The sequence below is a fragment of the Gobio gobio genome (genome assembly GCF_949357685.1).
Source record: "Gobio gobio genome assembly, chromosome: 13".
Lineage (NCBI taxonomy): Eukaryota > Metazoa > Chordata > Actinopteri > Cypriniformes > Gobionidae > Gobio > Gobio gobio.
In genome coordinates, this window is record NC_137106.1 from 48,861,933 (window position 1) to 48,882,355 (window position 20,423).

Below are 20,423 nucleotides of genomic sequence, written 5' to 3' on the forward strand. Positions count from 1 at the left end.
GCATAAAATGCTCACCGTTATGAATTCCCGGGCGGCCGCGCGGATTATACTTTCACTTTAGAATGAGCACCAAATTGGGAGTAAATTGCTTGAATGGTGTTTTTAATATTCTTAATGAAAAACACAAAAACAGATAATGACAATGACAAACTCGCTTAAATGGGCGCTTTTACATTTAGGTTTGAAACTGAATCTTCCGCCGTATATATTATATTGCTCAGTTCAGTTTTTAATTGTAGCGTCTGTTCTCTAACTTAACTAAATTATTATTTTTATTACTATAAAACAATCAAAATGATATTGATACGACTGTTTATAATTTCATACAGCTATATCTATAACGAAAAAAACATTAAGTCTTGACATCATATCCGGGAGATAAGTCAGTAAATTCGAGTAAAATCACAGGCTTTGCTTATCCCGTGCGAATGCGTCACGCAAAATTCAGATGTGGGGAGTAATTTCTAAATCACACGAGGTCCCCAGATAATACTAATCCCGTGCGAATACTAGGGCTTATGATAGTAATATAAGGTAAATTTTACCTCCATTTCTCGCTGAAGAACTGACAGTCCATGTTGATCCCGTCTCCCCAACCATTTTCTCATCCACACTCGTTTATTCTTACGCTTTTGTTTTTTTTTTCACAACAAGCGATCATTATTGAGCAAGTTTTCGGTTTACAGTATCCATTTTCCCCGATTCCGATCTGCTGCGTAGATCACGTGACGCGCTTCCTCTGGCACGATAATCTTAATAACATTTTGTAGTGTGTGATGCTTCACGAATTTCAAATCTTGTAGTGTGAGCATGTTTAAGATTTGAGGGAAGAAAATCTGCAAAGATTCTCCTGAAGTGTGTGCTGCAACCAGATTTTACAATCGGATAGGATTTTAAAACTCCTGTAGTGTGAGCCAGGCATAAGTCAATGTAATTTTAAGGTAAAATAAAAATGATCATCCTACACAGAACTGATAGTATTTAATTTAATAAGTGCATGCATGTTCTTCTTTACAAAAATACAAAGAAAACCGTCAGGTTGTCGATCGCGCGATTTTTGGCCGGTCAACCGGTGCATCCCAGTTAAAAAGTATATACATTTGAATTTTTTTTAGAAAATGGCTGATCGTTTGGCTAGATAAGACCCTATTCCTCAGCTGGGATCGCGCAGTACCATTTGAAGCACTTCTAAACCCTTTGAAACTGCATTGATGTGGACGGTCAACATTTTGGTTGCAATTGAAGTTCATTGTGTGGAGAAAAATCCTGAAATGCTTTCCTCAAAAAACTTTATTTCTTTTCTACTGAAGAAAGAAAGACATGGACATCTTGGATGGCATTGGGGTGAGTAAATCATCAGGAGGAGAAATAATCCTTTAATATATATATAAAGAAAATAGAGGGCAGTTTTCAGTGTTTGCAGTAACATTTAATTCATGATTGTGGTGAGGTGTGAAAAAATAAAGGCTACTGGTTATTTATAAAAACACAAGGCGTTGGATGGGTAAAGAGAAAATACAATTACGATTCACAAGCTGATTTAACACCATCTCTCCATCCAAACCCTACATCTGTTCTCAGCACTGAAGGCTGAACGTGCTCTGATGTACATCAAAATAACACGATTATCGAGACGTATTGTTCTTCACAGCCAGTGGGAATATTGAGTTAGGCTAATGGAGCTGTGTGTATTTTAGGGAAGGCACTCACTGAAGGTTTTGCAGATGTCAGACACGGCCTTGAAGACACGGTCAGAGAAGTTGACTTTCACCCTCATGTGTTTCATGTTGGGCAGCTGTAGTCTCAAAAGCTTGTGCTGCGGCGTGAAGAGCAGCCTGGCGTCGGCCTGAATGCCATATTTATCAAGGGTCCAGTGGGTCTTTAGCAGCCAGGTCTTCTTCTTTTCCCACCACAGTGCGTGATCTGACCAGTCCTTCTTCACATCTGCATAACGATAGAGAGAGAGAGAGATATGACAAGGTTAGGAATTGCACGGGATGAAAAGCAACCGAGCTAAAGCTGGCCTCTAATTTGCCTGCACACACAGAGTTCAACTAAAGGGAAACATGGTTAAGTGTCAGATGTGTTTGCGTGAAACTGCACTTGCCAAAGCGTTCTGGCCTGGATGGCCAAGCATTCATCAGGAGGCTCGTGCACACAGGCCGAAAATAGGAGCAGTTGGAGGTGAAACGCTGAGATGTGTTTGTATGTGTGAGAAAGGCGATCAGGGTCAACCCTTTCTCTTTGTTCCCGATTCACACTGTAATCCGAGTCTTGATACTCTAAACCAGCTTTTCCTCTAACAGCTGCACACAAACAACTCAGGATGTGAACTGCGGGCATTTGAGGAGCTTTCCAATTCATACTAATCAGGTGACACATTACATCGACCAATCAGGGCGCTTTTATCTTTGTTTAAAAGCACTCGTGAGCAAAGGTGTAAAAAGTACTCAAAAATGTTACTCAAGTGAAAGTACAAGTACTGAATGACATTTTTACTCAAGTAACAGTATCTGGCCAGAATCATACTTGAGTAAAAGTAAAAAAGTACCACAGTAAAATTGTACTTGAGTATTAAAAAAGTAAAAGTAGCAGCAAGAATTAAAACTAGAGATTCTTCTTTAAGCTTCTTTAAGTTAATGAACCACATACAAGGTTTTATCCTGCTTTACTGTTTTAATGTAATGGTATTTAATTGTCAAACTATAAGACAGCTACCTAATGTCAGTGTGCAACATGCTACTCAAAGTTGTAAAACCTCGGATTTATCTTAAAGGGATAGTTCACCCAAAAATGGAAATTATTATTATTATTTTAAATCGAGTTAATTTTAACACAGATTAATTCCGCAGTAAAACCATTTGAATAACAGAGCTGATAAAGCAGCAGATGGAGAGCGATCTGACAACAGGCTGAAGAATCAGTGCAACCCTGCAGTTAACGCTTCTCATTTACTTTGAATGGGTTTGGTCGCGTCGCTTCACTCGCGTTGCAAGCGGCAGAAGTTGAAGATTTCTCAACTTTTTAAGCACCAATGCAGGCGTCATCCAATCAGAACACCCTATGCAAATACCCTAGCGCAGACACTAGCCAATTCACCCTTCGCCACGACTTTGATTGACAGGCGATCTGACCAATCACGTCGCCGAATCTGCCGGTTTGTCCGACAAAGCAGTCAGAAGAGTTTGCAGATTAACGTCGGTGGACTTGAACTTGAAAAACGGTGTGTACTGACGTCTCTCCGCAGTTGAAACAACATTTCTTTTAGTGTTCATTCATGTTTATTTCATGCTTATCAATGAACTAGAAGGAAGAGACGAACGGTTCACGAGGCGCTACAGCGATCACGACACATTAAAGAGACACAAAACGCTATTTATTGTTTACATTTCTTTTTAAAAAATTACAATTTTAAAGTTGAGACTTTGTTTCATATCAAAAGTGACTTGCTCTGTCCTGTCTGTCGGCGTGTTGTCAGTGTCCTCTTTGCTCCGCGATGTATTTTCTCTACGTGAGAACGTGTATGTGTGGCGTGAGAGCGCCAAGGCTTGTCGGACATAGCAACAGTAACCAAAGGGGGCGGGTCTTTGCGAACGGTCACTTGCATTCATGCATGTAATGTGATTGGCTGTTGTCACTATGATGGTCGCATCAGTACTAAGCTTCAGCCACGCCCTGCCTCAAGCATTAACGCAGACGCCCCGTGTGAATGCAGCGATAAAGTGCCGTAATGTACTAAAACATTAGCCACGTTTACATGCACACACTTTTTTGTCATTCTGATTAAAATCATTCCGATTGAAAGATTCGGTGAACTGTTTACATGAGACGTTATCTAAACTAGGGATGCACCGATCCACATTTTTTCACTTCCGATCCGATCCCGATACCTGAATTTGGATATCGGCCGATACCGATACTATTCCGATACCAGAGCTGTGTTTGCTTTAATATTATTATTATCATTATTGATTTTATATGATGCTGACATAAACTCCACTCAACAGGCAAGTATGATATGAACATAATAGTGACCCAAATTATCACGGTTATCAATTTATATTTGAAAATCAACAAACAAAAAATAAATCAAGGAGCTCTAAGAACTTTTTTAAGCTAGATTCTGTGGGATTTCCTTCCTTATAATGGCTGTCGTCAATGGCAACACATAATGCATAAATCTCTAATATTATATCTGTAATTATATTCTCAAGCAATATTCTCATCAGTGTTCTATCAGCTATGACACATTTAAATCTGGCATATTTTGTGTAAGAGCCCATACAGTATTCTAGTGAAATAAAGCATATATTTTCAAATGATTTGACTAAATATCAAAAATCCAATAGGTGTGCATCATACCTAACACCTAGATGAACTTTTTACAGTCAGTTTAATGACCAAGTCATTCTCTTCACATGCCATTTAAGTTAGAAACGTGTATAGCCTACCAATGTTGTATGTAACTTTAGAGACAGTCCCTAGATTCGCGAACGTCAAGCCAACCTAATGCCAGTCATATCAGATGCGCTGTGGTTCTGCTGTGTTTTGTTTGAAACTATTTTCGGTGCTGAAATATAACAAAAACTGTCAATCACTGTATGATGAATGAATCTCCTGCGTGCATCGCACGTTTATCTCTGCTTTGAGTGTAGATTTCAGCGAGAGTGAGAGCCGCGCGCGCTCTGAACAAAACTACGCTAATCTGAACGCCTCTGATTATTATATTCATAAACTCAATATAAAAACGTATGATTGGTTATAATGCGCAACTTGATTATAACAGATGGCTTTTGAAAAGACCATAATAAGTTCAAAGTGGCTGGTGTGAGTGTTACACAGCCGAAATACACCCGCAGATGGCAATTGTCAATGTCAAACCCTGATTATTATCTCTTAAATGTCACCCTAGTCTTGTCTGCTTTTTTAAATGTTTGATTGCGTTCGTTGTGTTGTACGACGCGAGGGAGCTTCCACCTCTCTGAATTACGGTTTTGCAAACATTGTCTTGCTCTGCGGTGTTTCCAGTGTGAAGTATTTCCACACAGCTGACATGTTGGCTAGCCACAATGCTGCTCAATGCTATCCTGCTGCAAACTGCGGAACTGCCGCGCCTCCGTTCAGGAAATCCATTCCATAGTTTGCAGACAAGCCGGCGGGAATCACTTTTGGAAAGCGCAAACGTGGCTCTTGGGTATCGGATTTCTCTGCAGGTTGGATCGGGAAAATCCGATACGTGAATTAAGCTGGTATCGGTCCCGATACCGATACTGGATCGGATCGGCCCCATCCCTAATCTAAACCGATCTGGAGTTTACATGTGCTGACTTTCAATCGGGGTCATTTTGCGCACACTGTTTGTCTGCCGGATCAGATTCGTAACGTTGCCAATTATAGTAACTGCGACGTTCCTGGATCAATAGTTCTGTGTTGGTCATTTTTATATTTATTTATTTTTCTGTGGGTGGACATGCAGTAGTTTAACCTGATTTATGTCCTACATAATGGCTATTTCAACAGCTGTGAATGATGAATGAATTCAATTGAAATTGAAAAAAACAAAAAAATTAACAATAGAATGCACTCAAATTATAGGATATACGGTGAAACATGAATGAAAGCATTCAAGACGTGCTCTGCATCATTGCTAGTAACGTTAGATAAATCGCATACTAAACGCACAGCTATTTCATATTATTAAGGAAAGATACCGTAATCACGGAGGTATAAATATTAACAAAAGTGATTAAAGTAGACTATGGGTAATGTTACTTAACCAATTTGAAGCAGTGGTTGAATTTCTTTTATATATAACTTACGAGAAACAGAGAGAAATGTGGACACGTCCCCCCCCCATGGCAACTCTCAACGGCCACCAGGACTTATACAGTTTTATAAAAGCTATTTATTGTTTGTTGTAAAGTGTAAGAATCACCTCAGAAAAATAAATTCTTCTGTCAGGCGCAGTTGAAGCCTAGGACAAACGCTGTCAAGATATGATTATCAAACTCTGTCTTTATTCCAACATTATATGTTCATAACTTGTTACGGAATAAGAAGTTTAATACAGAAAAATGAACTTTCTTGACTCTCTTGTAGGGCTGAACGATATTCTGTTTTAACATCGACATCGCGATGTGCACGTGAGCGATAGTCACATCGCCGGAACATGCGATGTGAAGGGTAGTAGCCCATGGTGTATTACGAGAACGGTAGCACACAGTAAACACGAGTTTGTTGTATGGCTTGTATGGCAAAAAAAAGGATTTCGTACCAAAAAGAAAGACGAAATCATCTATTTGGGACTATTTCGGCTACAAAAAGGAGGATGTGGACCAAAAAGAGGTACTTTGCATGAAGTGTCATAAAGTTGTGGCCACAAAACAAGGAAACACCACCAATTTGTCTGATCACTTAAAACGGCACCACAAAGCTCTTTACGACGAATAAGTTACAAAGTCAAATCTGGATGTCAACCAAAACAAACAAATATTTGTGATGCCTTTGCCAGTGTGACACCCTACCAGAAAGGCTCTCAACGACAGAAAGAAATAACAGACGCAATAACGTTTGATATCGCTAAAGATATGTGCCATGATTATGATGATGACCAACACCGTTTTACTTTGGCACTTTTGCTAAGAAAAGTTGACTTAAAAACAAAAGATTGTGACCCAAAATGCTTATAAGTTGTTTTATAAAAAATATATTTATTTTAAGTTATATTGTTGTAAACCAATCAGGGGGGTTGGTGTAAAGCTGCTGTTTAAATGTGTTCTGCTTTTGTGTTTACAGAAATGTTCTAATTTTGGAATAAAATATTAAGTGACCTTTTTGTCACTTGTAATGAAGCTTGCTTATTAGTGAAATTATTAATATCATGGAATAGTAATTATTGACTTTAGCCTGGATTGATGGCTCTCAATATCGCAATATATATCGTTGGGGAAAAAAATATCGCAATGTAATTTTTTTCCAATATCGTGCAGCCCTACTCTCTTGTCAACATTATAGCCTGGTGTGAGACTCTTCACTTTTCAGTCACAGAAGGACATAGAAGTTTTTCGTTTGATCAGTTCATGGAAAGGTTTATCCCACCCCTCTCAAACCCATTACAATTTCATTCGGTTTGGGCATTTTTACTCCGATTGAGGTGTTTATATGGAGCATTTTAATTTGGATTGGCCTTTTAAACCGATTACAGTGCTCCATGTAAACACACCTAGTTATACTAAAAGATCAAATTCAGTTCACCTTTTTGATGCTGCATACTATATACAGGCGAACAGATGAGCCAAGAATATGAGCGCAACGCGTTTCCTTTATAATGGTTTTCGTTGGGGAAAACGCTTAACGAGAAACCCGTGTTTTGTGTTCATCTGCTTTCCTGTATAAAGTATGCATCATCAATAAGGTGTATATTGAATTTGGTCTTTTAATATCACTGTCTTACTGCATTAACAGGGTTCCCACTCTTTTTCAGCAACCATTTTCCAGGACATTTTCAATTTTACTACGGCGGGAATAAAAGACAAGGATCATGCCAAATATTGTTTTCTAAGTCTTTAAAAGCCGTACAGTTTATTATCATTACTTAACAATCCAGCATTTTTGAATATGAGCTCTTAATAATACATTATGACTATGGAAGCTTGTTTACACCACAGAATAAGAAAAGGTAATTGTGACTTTTTATCTCGCTATTCTGACTTTCTCGCAATTGCGAGTTTACATATTTGTGATATAAACGCGAAAATTGTCAATTCTTTTTTCCTCAGAATTTGACTTTATAACTTGCAATTGCAGTTTAGATCTCACAATTCTGAGAAAAGAAGTCAGAATTGCAAGATATAAACTCGCAACTGCGCAAAAAAGTCAATTGTGAAGAAAAGGTCAGAATTGCGAGTTTATATCACGCAAATAGGACTATATCTTGCAATTCTGACTTTATATCAAAATGATGTGATTAGGTAGCAGCTTACGAGTTAACATTCACTGCATACATTTGAGCATTAATAGCATTAGCTAACGGCTGCAAGTGGCAACACAAGACTAAACATCATTATTCAAAAATACTACATCAAACTCAACATGTGCTTTCTACAACTAGCGCTAATTGTTTGGGCCAGCGATAAAATACTCGGCTAAAGAAAGAACTTTTTTAAAAGAATTTTCCCAGACAACAAAAAGATTTTCCAGGACATTTTATATTTTCTCAAATTTTCCATGTGTTTTCCAGGACTGGAAAATTTGTCATCAATTTTCCAGGTTTTCCAGGACGAGTGGGAACCCTGATTAATACTGACAACAAACCCAGTAAAAGGTTTGTAGTCAACACCTAAAGATACTAATGCTAATGTGACACGATAATAATTAGGGCTGGGTATTAACACAAATGTCACAAAGTCTTTTTTGAACGATTATTTAATTCGGCCTGGGGCTTGAGTGAATGTCGGGTGGATCAGTGAAGTCAGTGGACAGGTATTCATGACAAAAGAAGCCGTTTCCCCTCAGCAGCCCACTATCCAGTTTCTCTGCCTTATTTGTGTGTGTGTGTGTAACCATTTTAGTAGTTTGAACTTTTAGAAGATTGTGTTTTCTGTGAGTCAGGGTCTTTTATTTTTTTCAAACACTAGGACATTTTTTACACCCAAATAAGTCTAAAACATGAGTTCAGGTTGATTTTATGTTAGATGACACAGAAAAGTTTGAAAGGAGTGTAACTATATTATATTAAATCTTATTTTATAAGGATAAAACAATGGATGAGATCCATTCATCTCCTGAATCTTTTCTCAAAAACTCAGTTTTTCTCCTCCACACCCTACAAACAGAGTCGCTTCACACTGGTCCCATTTCAATGACTGCATCTCATCACCAGTCAACCATATTGTCGATCTCCATAACAACATAACACAGAAGAAAAGACAACACAACATGTTCAATTCTCAATCACAGTCTACTATCACTTCGGAAGAACATATTAAGCTTTTTGCCAACATTGCCCATCAATAGAAACAACGCTACATAATGAATAAAGTCGTAGCAATACAGGATTGAAGTCTATTGTATTCATATTGCGTGAATATACTTGATTATTTTGAGAGAGATAAATCACAGTATTACGAGAAACGTAATAAAAATAACTTATATATTTTTATAGAAAAGCTGTGATTTTGGTACTATGAATTTATATTGTTCATTGCACAGGAGGTTATTACTTTATGTTAGTCTGTATTCATTTACTATAAATATGCTGCTCCAGGCACCTTTCTTTCTTTTCCTGTTGGTTCTTTGCAATGTTGGGAAATTCTAATGTAACCGTCCGATTGACTTACGTGATTTTCACTTCCATTTTAATAGTAAAAGATATCGGAGATAAATTCATTATGTGTCATTACAAATACTTTGCTTTAAAAGAACCAAGTGAGAAAAAAGAAAATCTGTATAGCATTGATAATCGTTTCATCATCATCGAAGTCCTCTGAATCGTAATCGTGAGATGCCTAGAGATTCCCTCACCCCTAATAACTAAACCACTATAATGAAACATAGGCTGAAAACAATCATCTTTTACTGCAGAATTATGCCTGATGATCCACCAAACCGAGGCCAAAGAACCAGCACTGATAAAGGCCGTGGAAAAAACACACCTGAACACACCAAAAGCACAACAGATAAAGGCGTGTAAAGGAGATAAATGTCTATTTAAGCAGATTTATTAGTCTATATTCATCATTCAAAAAAGAAAGTGAAACGAAGACTTCAGGTTTACAAAAAACAAAGCAGTTCCCGTTTTGAATATCAATCGCGCTGATCACTTTCTTTATTACACTCCGCTCATGTTATGAAGAAAATATTCACACAGTGTTGCTCAGGTAAGAAGTCTAAGTTAACCTACTCTACCGTAAACAAATAAAAAATATATTATTATTAGTAGTAATATGCATTGCTAAGGACTTCATTTGCACAACATTAAAGGTGATTTTCTCAATATTTAGATTTTTTTGCACCCTCAGATTCCAGATTTTCAAATAATTGTATCTCGACCAAATATTGTCCTATCCTAACAAATCAAAAAAGCTTATTTATTCATGCATACATCTCAAGTTCAAAACAATTGACCCTTATGACTGGTTTTGTGGTCCAGGGTGGCAAATGTAAAAGTTGGACCAGGGGCCTGTACCATGATGGTAGTTTAACAAACTCAGGGTTACCGGATTAGTTTCGAGTTGACAAAACCAAACCAATCAATTCAGGCTTTGTTGGTCCCATGATGCTGATCATCAGCTTTCTCTGTCAACTCAGGCTTTGATCCGGAGTTTAGCTGTGACATCAGCAGTGAACAGCCAATCACACGCTGTGGATCAACTGAGATTCACTTCTCGATATTAAGAATTTAAACAAATGTACACAGCAAGAAGAAAAGTTGTCTATGAAAGAGGACAACTTTAAGAAAATATTCACTATGTCAATGCAAGCAAAAGTTATGAAGTTAGTTTAGTTGATATATAGAGAGAATTGAACATTTAAGCTCACATGTAGTCATTTTTATAGCATTTTAAAGCTTATTTGTTTGACCTTTATATAGGCTATTTATATTAAGTTCCTATTAATGATTGATTAACTAAAATGATACGTGTGTAATTGATTAAGGGTATAATAATTACATAAATTATATCATTCAAAATTATTAATATTATAAATAAGCATTGCTAAAAACCAGACACTTTAGTCTTTAATAGCCATTTGCTATGTAGTGAACTTAAATTTGGAGTGACTTTATTGCATCAGAGGCGTGTCACTTTGCTCACAGCTGATTGGTCCAATTTCAGTTTGAGATCTCTTATCCAGAACATAACCTGCCCTGGAGCAGGTTAGCCGTGGATCGAAAGTTGAACACTGCTAAAAGCCAAACCACTTGAAAATGGTACCTAAAACCCAGGATTAGCACAAACTAAGCTTAAACATATCTGGCTAGCCAGCTAAACCGGCTTCATAATATCGGCCCCTGGTATATTCACTCGGTCCCTTGTGTACGTTGATGATTGTTTTAGAGAAGACTACATGTTTCATTCTAGCTCTACTCATAAACTTATGTGTGCTAATGTTATCTTTGTAAGACTGTAGCGTCCATAGAATTCAGAAGCTAATTCCAGCCAAAATTAAATTAACTTTACTGCGCAGATTTAACTAAATCCTCCGGCTCCATGTTCATTGTGATCATCACTCTGTTGTTTTTACCTCTCAAAATCAAGTTTATTCACGCAATATATGCCTACTACTTTATTCTCAAAATATCACCACTTTAATCTTGCATTGCTACGACTTTAATCATGTATTTATTTTAGGGTTTCTGTAGTGAGGAGCTTAATATGTAGTGCAGAAAACATTGGTTTTAAAGATTGAAATAAACCTTCACTTCTTCACCAGATGAAATATCATAGAAAGAAAAAAGTCCTGTCCAAGATTTTTTAGCCATATTGCCCAGCCCTAGGAACAATCACTACTTTGTGGAGCTGTTATATCCTGTGTGAGAAAACTCAAGTTTAAGTCCAATGTAATAATATTAACAACACAAAAAATGCTTTTCTTACTTAGTATTTGTGTCTTGTTTTCCGTCCAAATATCTAAAAAAATCTTACATTAAGAAGCAATTACTATACAAGCAAAAGTTTTGTCTTATTTGGGGGGAAAATAACTCAAAATTGAGTGGGTTTTTGCTTAAAATAAGCAATAAGCAAAATGATCTTGTTTTCTGTTTGAATCAAGATTTTTTTGTTTACCCCATTGGCAGATTATTGTGCTTATTTTAAGCAAAAACTCCCTTAATTTTGAGTTATTTTCCCCCAAAATAAGACAAAAACTTTTGCTTGTCTAGTAAATGCTTCTTAAAGCTACACTGTGTGATATTTTCCCCCATCTAGTGGTGAAAAGGTATATGACCATCCAGTGAATTTAGTTTCTGTTCCTCTCAATTCCGATTTCGTTTCAACTCCTACGGTGGCCGATTTAGTCCAAGATTAACATGGCTTCCAGTTCGACCTCGTCCACATTCGACACGGTGCCTGTGGGATATTCTGTGCGCAGTGGGATGGTTGGAACTCAACTGGCCTAATTATTCGGCTAGAAAGAACTGCAGCTAATCCAGAGTGAACTTTGATGATAGTAATGTTTATTCAGTCATCCAATTGCAAGGCATAAACAGGTTTGCGTGGATATGTACATAAATGTGGTTTCTGTGAGAGAACAAATAAGGATGGTAAATATACATACACAGTTAAGAACTGTATATCTATACTTATAAGTTACATTTGTATAATGTAACCGTAAACCGGAGCTTTTTGTACCATATATAGGCGCTAAAGGCAGCTGCATTAAAAGGAGCGGAGCTGCCGCTGCTAACAAGCGGTGTCGGGTTATAAAAGTGTGTGCGCCGCTTTAAGGTTAGCACTGCAGTGCGCTCTGTATAACAATTGTTAATATGCCGATCAGACCTGATACATATTTCCATCAACATACATTACAAGAAAATATTTTCTATAAACGAATAAACATTGTTGATAACAAAATAACTGAATGATTATTCAAATAGGTGAGCGTTACGCTATTGTATGTTGACACAAAAATACTTCTGAGGTGAAATCCACTGAATTACGCGATGACACACTCTGAAACACATCTACAATGACAATAACTATTATTACTTATGGAGTTATTAACGCACAGAAATACCACACAAGGAAAAACAGACTTTCGAGGAATAAACAAGCCAGGAAAACTCCGTATAACTCTGTTACTGGAGCTGCTGAGATGAAAACTCTCTGCGCATGCACCAGACAAGTCTGAACAAGTTGACGCGCACATGCGCGAGGCAGAGAATTTTTTAAAGTGCCATCGAGTATTAAAACCGGTTAAAACGCGAAAGGCGAAGCTTTAATTTACGGGTATGTCCCTCTTTGGCTAATGTACTTTCAAGATGGAGGGGCAACATGGCGACCACCGTTAGATCCCATTACCTTATGTATTTTCAATGGCATCTTATAAACTTACGAGAATACTTTATTACTTGAAAGAAGTAAATATACATTAATGAGCACATATATTTTTGAAAGAACTAAGTGTTTTTAGCTAAGAATAGACTAAAAAAGTTACACAGTGTAGCTTTAATGTAAGATTTTTTAGATATTTGGACTGAAAACAAGACAAAAATACTATGTAAGAAAAGCATTTTTTTGCAGTGTAGCATTTTCAGGAAGACTAAAATCCTCTCGGGGTCAAAATGACCAAAGGGTTAAATTAATTTGCATAGATTTTTCAATTATTAAGTGTATACAAAAAGATGATTGTGCTGATACTAGTAAAATCCATATTAAACGTGTTAAATAATGTCCGTAGTGTTTCCTTCCTGTGACGGGATAAAGCCAGACGCACACTCCCTTCATGGGTGGAGCGGGCAGCTCGTGATTTCGTAAAACACATCCGCGTATCCGGCCAAGCATGTGCCAAACATCCCAGATGAATATAGATGAAATGATGCCAGTCCATTTTTGGGACTTGTATGATCTCATCATTTGACCGACATCCTCATGAATCATGAAGTTCATGCGCAAGCTATGGAATAAACACACTCATAGATTCACGGTGTGTGTCTTTTTCCAGAGGATCCCCAGTGAATTCCCTCCTCAGTCTGGATTGTCATTGGTTGTCCTGCCCTGGAATCAGATGGAGTGCTGGGAGAACGGCCATTCATTGACCATCCATCAAACAGCCTAAAGAGGGGGGGCTGTAATTTAATTAGCTGCCGGCCAATTGCATTTCTTGGCTAAAAATACAGCCTGCCAGCAGATGACGTAATGCTGTAACAAAATGAATCCATGCTAAGTAATAGGACGCATTAAACTGCAGAGAGAGGGGGTGTATTGAGACCCATGAACACACAGATGTGTGTGAGGCTGGAAGAAGAAAACGCTGCGGATCACAAACGCACTTCCTGTCCAATCGATGGCATAGTGTAACACTGTTGTAAGAACGCAGCTTCCTCCTTTCATTACTGAAAGTGAATTACATTTGTGAACAGTACAGTACATTACAATTAAATAAACAATGCATGTTCTCCTTGAATGTGAAGTACTGTGATTTTTACCTGCTTTGGCAACATTTTTACTGTCTCCACCGGAAAAATGTGTGTTATCCAGAAATCTCAAAGCAACACTGTTCAAAACATCACATCTTCACGTTTGTAAGGCATAAAAACTAGGGAGGTGTGCAATGAATGACTAATTTCATTGTTTAAATTCAAAAACAATGAATTTAAAAATAATCTATTATTTCAATCTGGGCTGCATTATAACAAAAAAAAAAAAAATAATCATATTTGTTAATTGCTTCTCTTGATATTGTAATTGCGTTAAATTAAATGTTACATTTCAGGGCTGTCAAAAGATTAATCGCGATTAATCACATCCAAAATAATATATGTGTGTGTACTGTGTTAATTATTATTTATATATAAATACACACACAAGCATGTATATATTTAAGAAAAAAACATTTTTATATATAAAACATTTATATTTATATATATTATAGATTATATAAATGTATATACATGCAAATATTTCTTAAATATATACATGCTTGTGTGTGTATTTATATATAAATAATAATTAACAGAGTACACACACATATATTATGTAAACACAAACTTTTATTTTGGATGCGATTAATTGCGATAAGCGCGATAAGTTATAAAGTCATAAGTGCACTAGGCCTGTCGCGATTGGTCGATACAATCGACTGTGTCGACGCTGATAATTAGTCGACGTCAATATTTTCAGTCGACTGGGTAAGTTATGAAATTATGGGTGCGATATGAAATTGTATTAGCGCACATGCCTTTCACTCAGACGGATCGCGACGCCAGTTTCGCGGATTATTGGGTTTGAATGGTAAAAAAATCTGTAAAAATGCACGTCCTGGCGAGTTTTCGGGTAAACGCAGTCATTGTCTTTAGCGAACATATACAGAGTTGAGTGAGAAATTGGGTGTAACAATGAATTTGGTCCGTGCAGCTCTTAAAGGGCCAGAGCTAATATTCTGTGTGAAGCAGACAAGTGAGTTTATAGGGGTTTTTAACCCTAAAACAATGTATTGTAAGTTCTGTCATATTATTCAATTACTTTTACTGTTTTTTTGCCATGGTATGGATTCAGTATCGGTATTGAGGTATTTTAGTCCAGTATCGTATCGAAGTCATCATTTTGGTATCGTGACAACACTATTCTATAAAGAAAACGTATTTGCTGATATTCTCTTTTTTTTGTTATGTTGGTTTACAAATTTGTACCTTTTTACTCTTTTAGTTTTACATTGTCACATTTATACTTTTTTATAGTACACTACTGAAGGCCAAAGTTAAATTAAATGTTTTTAAGTAAAATTGTTGAAAATTATTGTGATAAATAGATTAATCGATTTAAAAATAGTTGTTAGTGGCGGCCCTAAAGTGCACGATAAATAAAGTAATCGTCTCCCAAAAGAAAGAATCGTCTGTAATTCGAATCTCACCGCGCAATGGTTGTACGTCACTAGAAAATACATTTGCATAATGCCCGCCTATGTTTTTTGTTGTCTGTCCGCGAACAACTTGTCCCGCCCTCGAACACGTAATTTTACTGACGACTGCTTCTCAAATCTCAGAGTTCAACACGGGATTCGCTAAACTCTTGCTCTTGAAAGGTGGGTCAATACTCAGTTTATTTGGACCAGCATCTCCTCAGAATCACAACCTGTAAGTATGAATAATTATTGATGTATATATTTTCTACCGAGTGTTCAAAATAGGTAGTTTTGTGTTTTATACTGTACAAGTATAAACTGGCTAACTCACGTTATTACGGTCTTACTGATGCTATGTAAATCAGCTGTGGGCCACGATTACCTAAAACTGTGTCTTATTAATTCAGATTGTCTGTCGTTCTTACTACTTTGGAGTAAAGATAAAAGTAGCATTAGTAGCTGCGCACCCGGGATCGGTAACTCAAAATTCAGTGAGTTTTTGCTTAAAATTAGCAAAAAAAATCTGCCAATGGGGTAAGCAAAATAATCTTAATTCAAACAGAAAACAAGATTATTTTGCTTACCCCATTGGCAGATTTTTTGCTAATTTTAAGCAAAAACTCTCTCAATTTTGAGTTATTTCCCCCCAAAACAAGACAAAACTTTTGCTTGTCTAGTAAATGCTTCTTTAAATGTAAGATTTTTTAGATATTTGGACTGAAAACAAGACAAAAATACTAAGTAAGAAAAGCATTTTTTGCAGTGTTGTTGGAGACCTCCAAAACTAAATCAGGAGCCTTTAAAATAGCATAATAGGGGCGCTTTAAAATACCTCTTTATTGGGGGGCAAATGCATGTCAAATGTTAATGTAGATGCAATGTAGTGTAGCTTTCGGTTTCACTAATAAAGACCAATCAGTTCATCCAATAGTTATGTCTTGGAGAAATACTGTTTTAAAACGTAATTTAATGTTTTAAATAAAGGAGTGAATTTCCCTGGTATTGGTATCAACTACTGAAATCCAAAGACTGTGAAAGAAAGGAAGCTTCCAAAAAGAAAAGTTCACATACTTGAACGCAGCTACAAAAGTTTACTTGACTACTAAACTGACTGCCAGCGAACTTATTTCTGTTTGCATATTCAAGAAGCACAAATACTTAAGATAATTCACAGGGAGCAGTTAGGACAAACATTATTTGTAGAAAGCCCATAAATACTGGACATTTCCATACATTATTCTGAAATAATTTGATCATTAGGCTTCTAAAGCCAGCCTTGAAAGCAGACATAAAGCAGTTTCCCCTCCCAGAGGGGCTCAGTGTAAGTAAGCAACTCTAAATCACAGCTAGATCTGATCAATGCAACAGGAAAGCTCTGTGCTGGGTAGGGCTGCTTCTTAGTGTAACTACTTCCTGTATCATAGATTAGAGCGCCCTGAAGAGCAACAGAGCTGGACAAACACACATGTTTCAAAAACTAATGTGTAAACAAACAAACCTACCCTTTACCTTAACATTATGAGAAGAATTCATTGCTAAAAACCACTAAAATGATTCAAGAACAGATGAAAATATATTATGTTTTCATGGACACCTTTTGTTTCTTGTTTGTTGATGAATCATGAATGTAGTGTTTTCGTAAAATAAATTGATTTTTTGCATACACTGCACGAATATACACACCGATCAGGCATAACATTATGACTAATATTATAGTTACAACTAACAATGCTTAGGAAGGTACTTTCCAGTTTTGGGTTTCAATCCGATCAAGTGTTCACATGTCCTCTCGATCGAAAGAAACCACCCCTTCCAATCGAATTAAATTTTAATCGGATTTGGCCAATTCATGTGACTTTTTTATTCTGACTGTACTACTAGTCTGATTACAATCTGTTTATTAGGCTCCGTGTAAACGCAGCTATTGTCTCTTTATTTTCATGATATTTCATGTATTTGCTATGTAGTGAATATAAAGTGAATAGACTTCACTCTGTGAAGATTAGACGCTTCTGTTCAGGAGTGGGTTCAGCTCACACCAAACTCACGGATCAAAAATGGCCCTGGTTTATCTTTAACATTTGCGTAACTCTTACACACACATTTAACAGCATGAAGTCACAGGACGAGGAGATGAGCCGATACTTCTGTGGATACAGTCAAATGTCTTCAAATGAAATTAAGCTTTATAGGTTTAATCAGACGACATTATATTCAGGTGGATGTTAAGTGGACCAAAATTAAAGTTACATTTTAACTTAAAATATAAATTTTCACAGCATTAAAGAAAACCACACGGGCCTATTTAATTATACAGCTAAATGTTAAATATATATATATTAAAAAAATAAGTTCCAGTCCTAGTTGGGCAGGCCAAAACATCCACAAATCTCTTGATACAAGGAAGGAAAGGGGAGGAAGTGATGCATCCTCTGATAAATCAGCATTTCCTTCAGTCTCCACATTCCTCTCGCGGTGGCTCTGCCATGATTAAAGTAGGATAGTATAGGATAGAAGTATTCTTTACTGAAAGAAGACAATCTTAAATTACATTTTAGACCCCTTTTAGTTACTGGAAAAATAAAACTATACTATCCCATACTGAATTTTGGTCAGTTAAGGCTCTCTGAATAATACTAAACGTCTGAAAAAAAGACTTAAAGGATTAGTTCACTTTCAAATAAACTTTTGCTTATAATTTACTCACCCCCTTGTCTTTCTGTCTTCAGTCGAAAAGAAATGAGCGCGACCTTTTCAACGTAATTGCGTTTTATGTGACGTCACGAGCGCGCATCAATGAACAGAGCAAGGCGAGCATTTGTGCTTATAAATCTTAAACTTTCTTTATTTATTTTTTTAAATGACCGATGGTTTCGCTAGATAAGACCCTTATTGATCGTCTGGTACCGTTTGATGTGGTTTAAAGCCCTTTTGAAGCTGTACTGAACCTCTCATTTGGACCTTGAACCGTTTGTCTATTGACTTCCATTTTATGGTGAAATATCCTGAAATGTTTTCATCAAAAATCTTCATTTCTTTTCGACTGAAGACAGAAAGACATGGATATCTTGGATGACAAGGGGGTGAGTAAATTATAAGCAAAAGTTTATTTGAAAGTGAACTAATCCTTTAAGGTGGTGAAAATCAAGTTTTTAATGTTTATTAGGGCTGGGTAAAAAAAATATCGATCTCTCAATTTTAATCGATTCTCTATTTTATGAACCGGTATCGATTCTTAAATCCCAGGAATCGATTTGTTTATCCTGTTTTCAGTTGATGAATGAACGAGTATTATTGCGCGCCTCCCATCCAATAAATCGCAATTATCTGTGCTTTGTTACTTTTGATATGGAAGAGTCAGATATCAAATTACGTCCATTTTATTATGAAAAGTTTTATAGTTTTGGCTCTGTTTAAGGTGGCGTGACAGATTGCAGTAGCGCTCTTAAGAGAAGCAGCAACTCTCTTTTTTTTTTACCTCAGAAAAACCATATCCAGTGTCCATAAACTCATTAGTCAACTAGAAATGAACTCTAGAGATGAGCATTTGGATAAATATATGGCTATTTATTATCATTTTAAATGTTCTTCAATATTAATGCACGTTTGAATAAATCTGTCAAGTTATGACTGCCAACATTTAAATGTTTATATTTCAAAATTGGAGTAGAAATATGATTATGTAATTGTAAAGTTAGTATTATAACATTATTATTATAAAAAACAGAGTAATTTATGTTTAAATCAGTTAATTTTACCCTTCAATATTACAGTAATGTAGTACCAACTGACACCCATGTAGAGTTTACAGCATTAGTTGGGATTTTTTTTCCTCCAGAAAATTTGCCATGTACTGCATCTGATATATATCCACAATAATCAATATTGAACCAAATCGAATTCACAAGCTTGTGAATGGAAATCGATTCGAATCGTGACATTGGTGAATACCCAGCCCTATTGTTTATATGTCTATGTGGTGTTTTTAATATGCTTTAACACAAACCATGTGCAAATTTCATGTCAACAGCATCGCTGAGTATTTTCTCTTTAAAATTACAGTTAACCAGAGAGTCTCAAAAACACAATTTAAAAATCGCTTGAGTTTCTGACGTCACAAACTAACCTTATAACCAATCATGTCAAGAAGGGGGCGGGGCTTTAGCATATCATTAACTATTCTCTGAAGCAGGGGAATCTCAAGAGAAGCAGGTTATCCCGCTATATTTTCTGTTGATATTAAAATCGTGTACATTTAGTCTAATGTAATGTCCTAATGAACTATAAGCGTTCTAAGTTGTTCATTTAGCAATTTAGCGGGTGAATTTGGTATATGACGTATATTATGATGTTATGCTAAACTATAAGCGTTCTAAGTTGTTCATTTAGCAATTTAGCGGGTGAATTTGGTATATGACGTATATTATGATGTTATGCTAAACTATAAGCGTTCTAAGTTGTTCATTTAGCAATTTAGCGGGTGAATTTGGTATATGACGTATATTATGATGTTATGCTAAACTATAAGCGTTCTAAGTTGTTCAGAGCATTTCTAATGCTGCGTTCACGACACTATTCGCCCCATAGTTGGACGCTTGAACATTTTGAGTTTACTTGCTAATTTACACGCAAATTCTTCTGCCAGCGGCTCGTCTCGTTGTGAAAATGGCTGACATGGATTGTTTTAAAATACGGTGAATAAGCTCAATTTGCCGGCTTTAGCTAGCTGTAGTCTCAATATGTAACATTATAGCTCAAATTGAGTAAAGAGCGCTTTTTACAGCTCACCAGACTGTCCGACCTCCTCACTCACTTTCTTCCAAGCAACATCCTTTTTATTCGTGTTTCTATAAAGTATGAAG

The 20,423-nt window shown here is 36.5% G+C and overlaps 1 protein-coding gene across 4 annotated transcripts in view; it reads right to left on the reverse strand.

The window, feature by feature from the left end:
• The window catches only part of fermt2 (FERM domain containing kindlin 2), a 100,456-nt gene that overhangs the window by 59,959 nt on the left and 20,074 nt on the right, over positions 1–20,423 (reverse strand). For all 4 annotated transcript variants that reach the window (XM_079833459.1, XM_079833458.1, XM_079833457.1 and 1 more), the window contains exon 3: positions 1,711–1,944. In XM_079833459.1, coding sequence (XP_079689585.1) covers positions 1,711–1,944 — 234 coding nt within the window. The remainder of the gene's footprint in view (positions 1–1,710; positions 1,945–20,423) is intronic.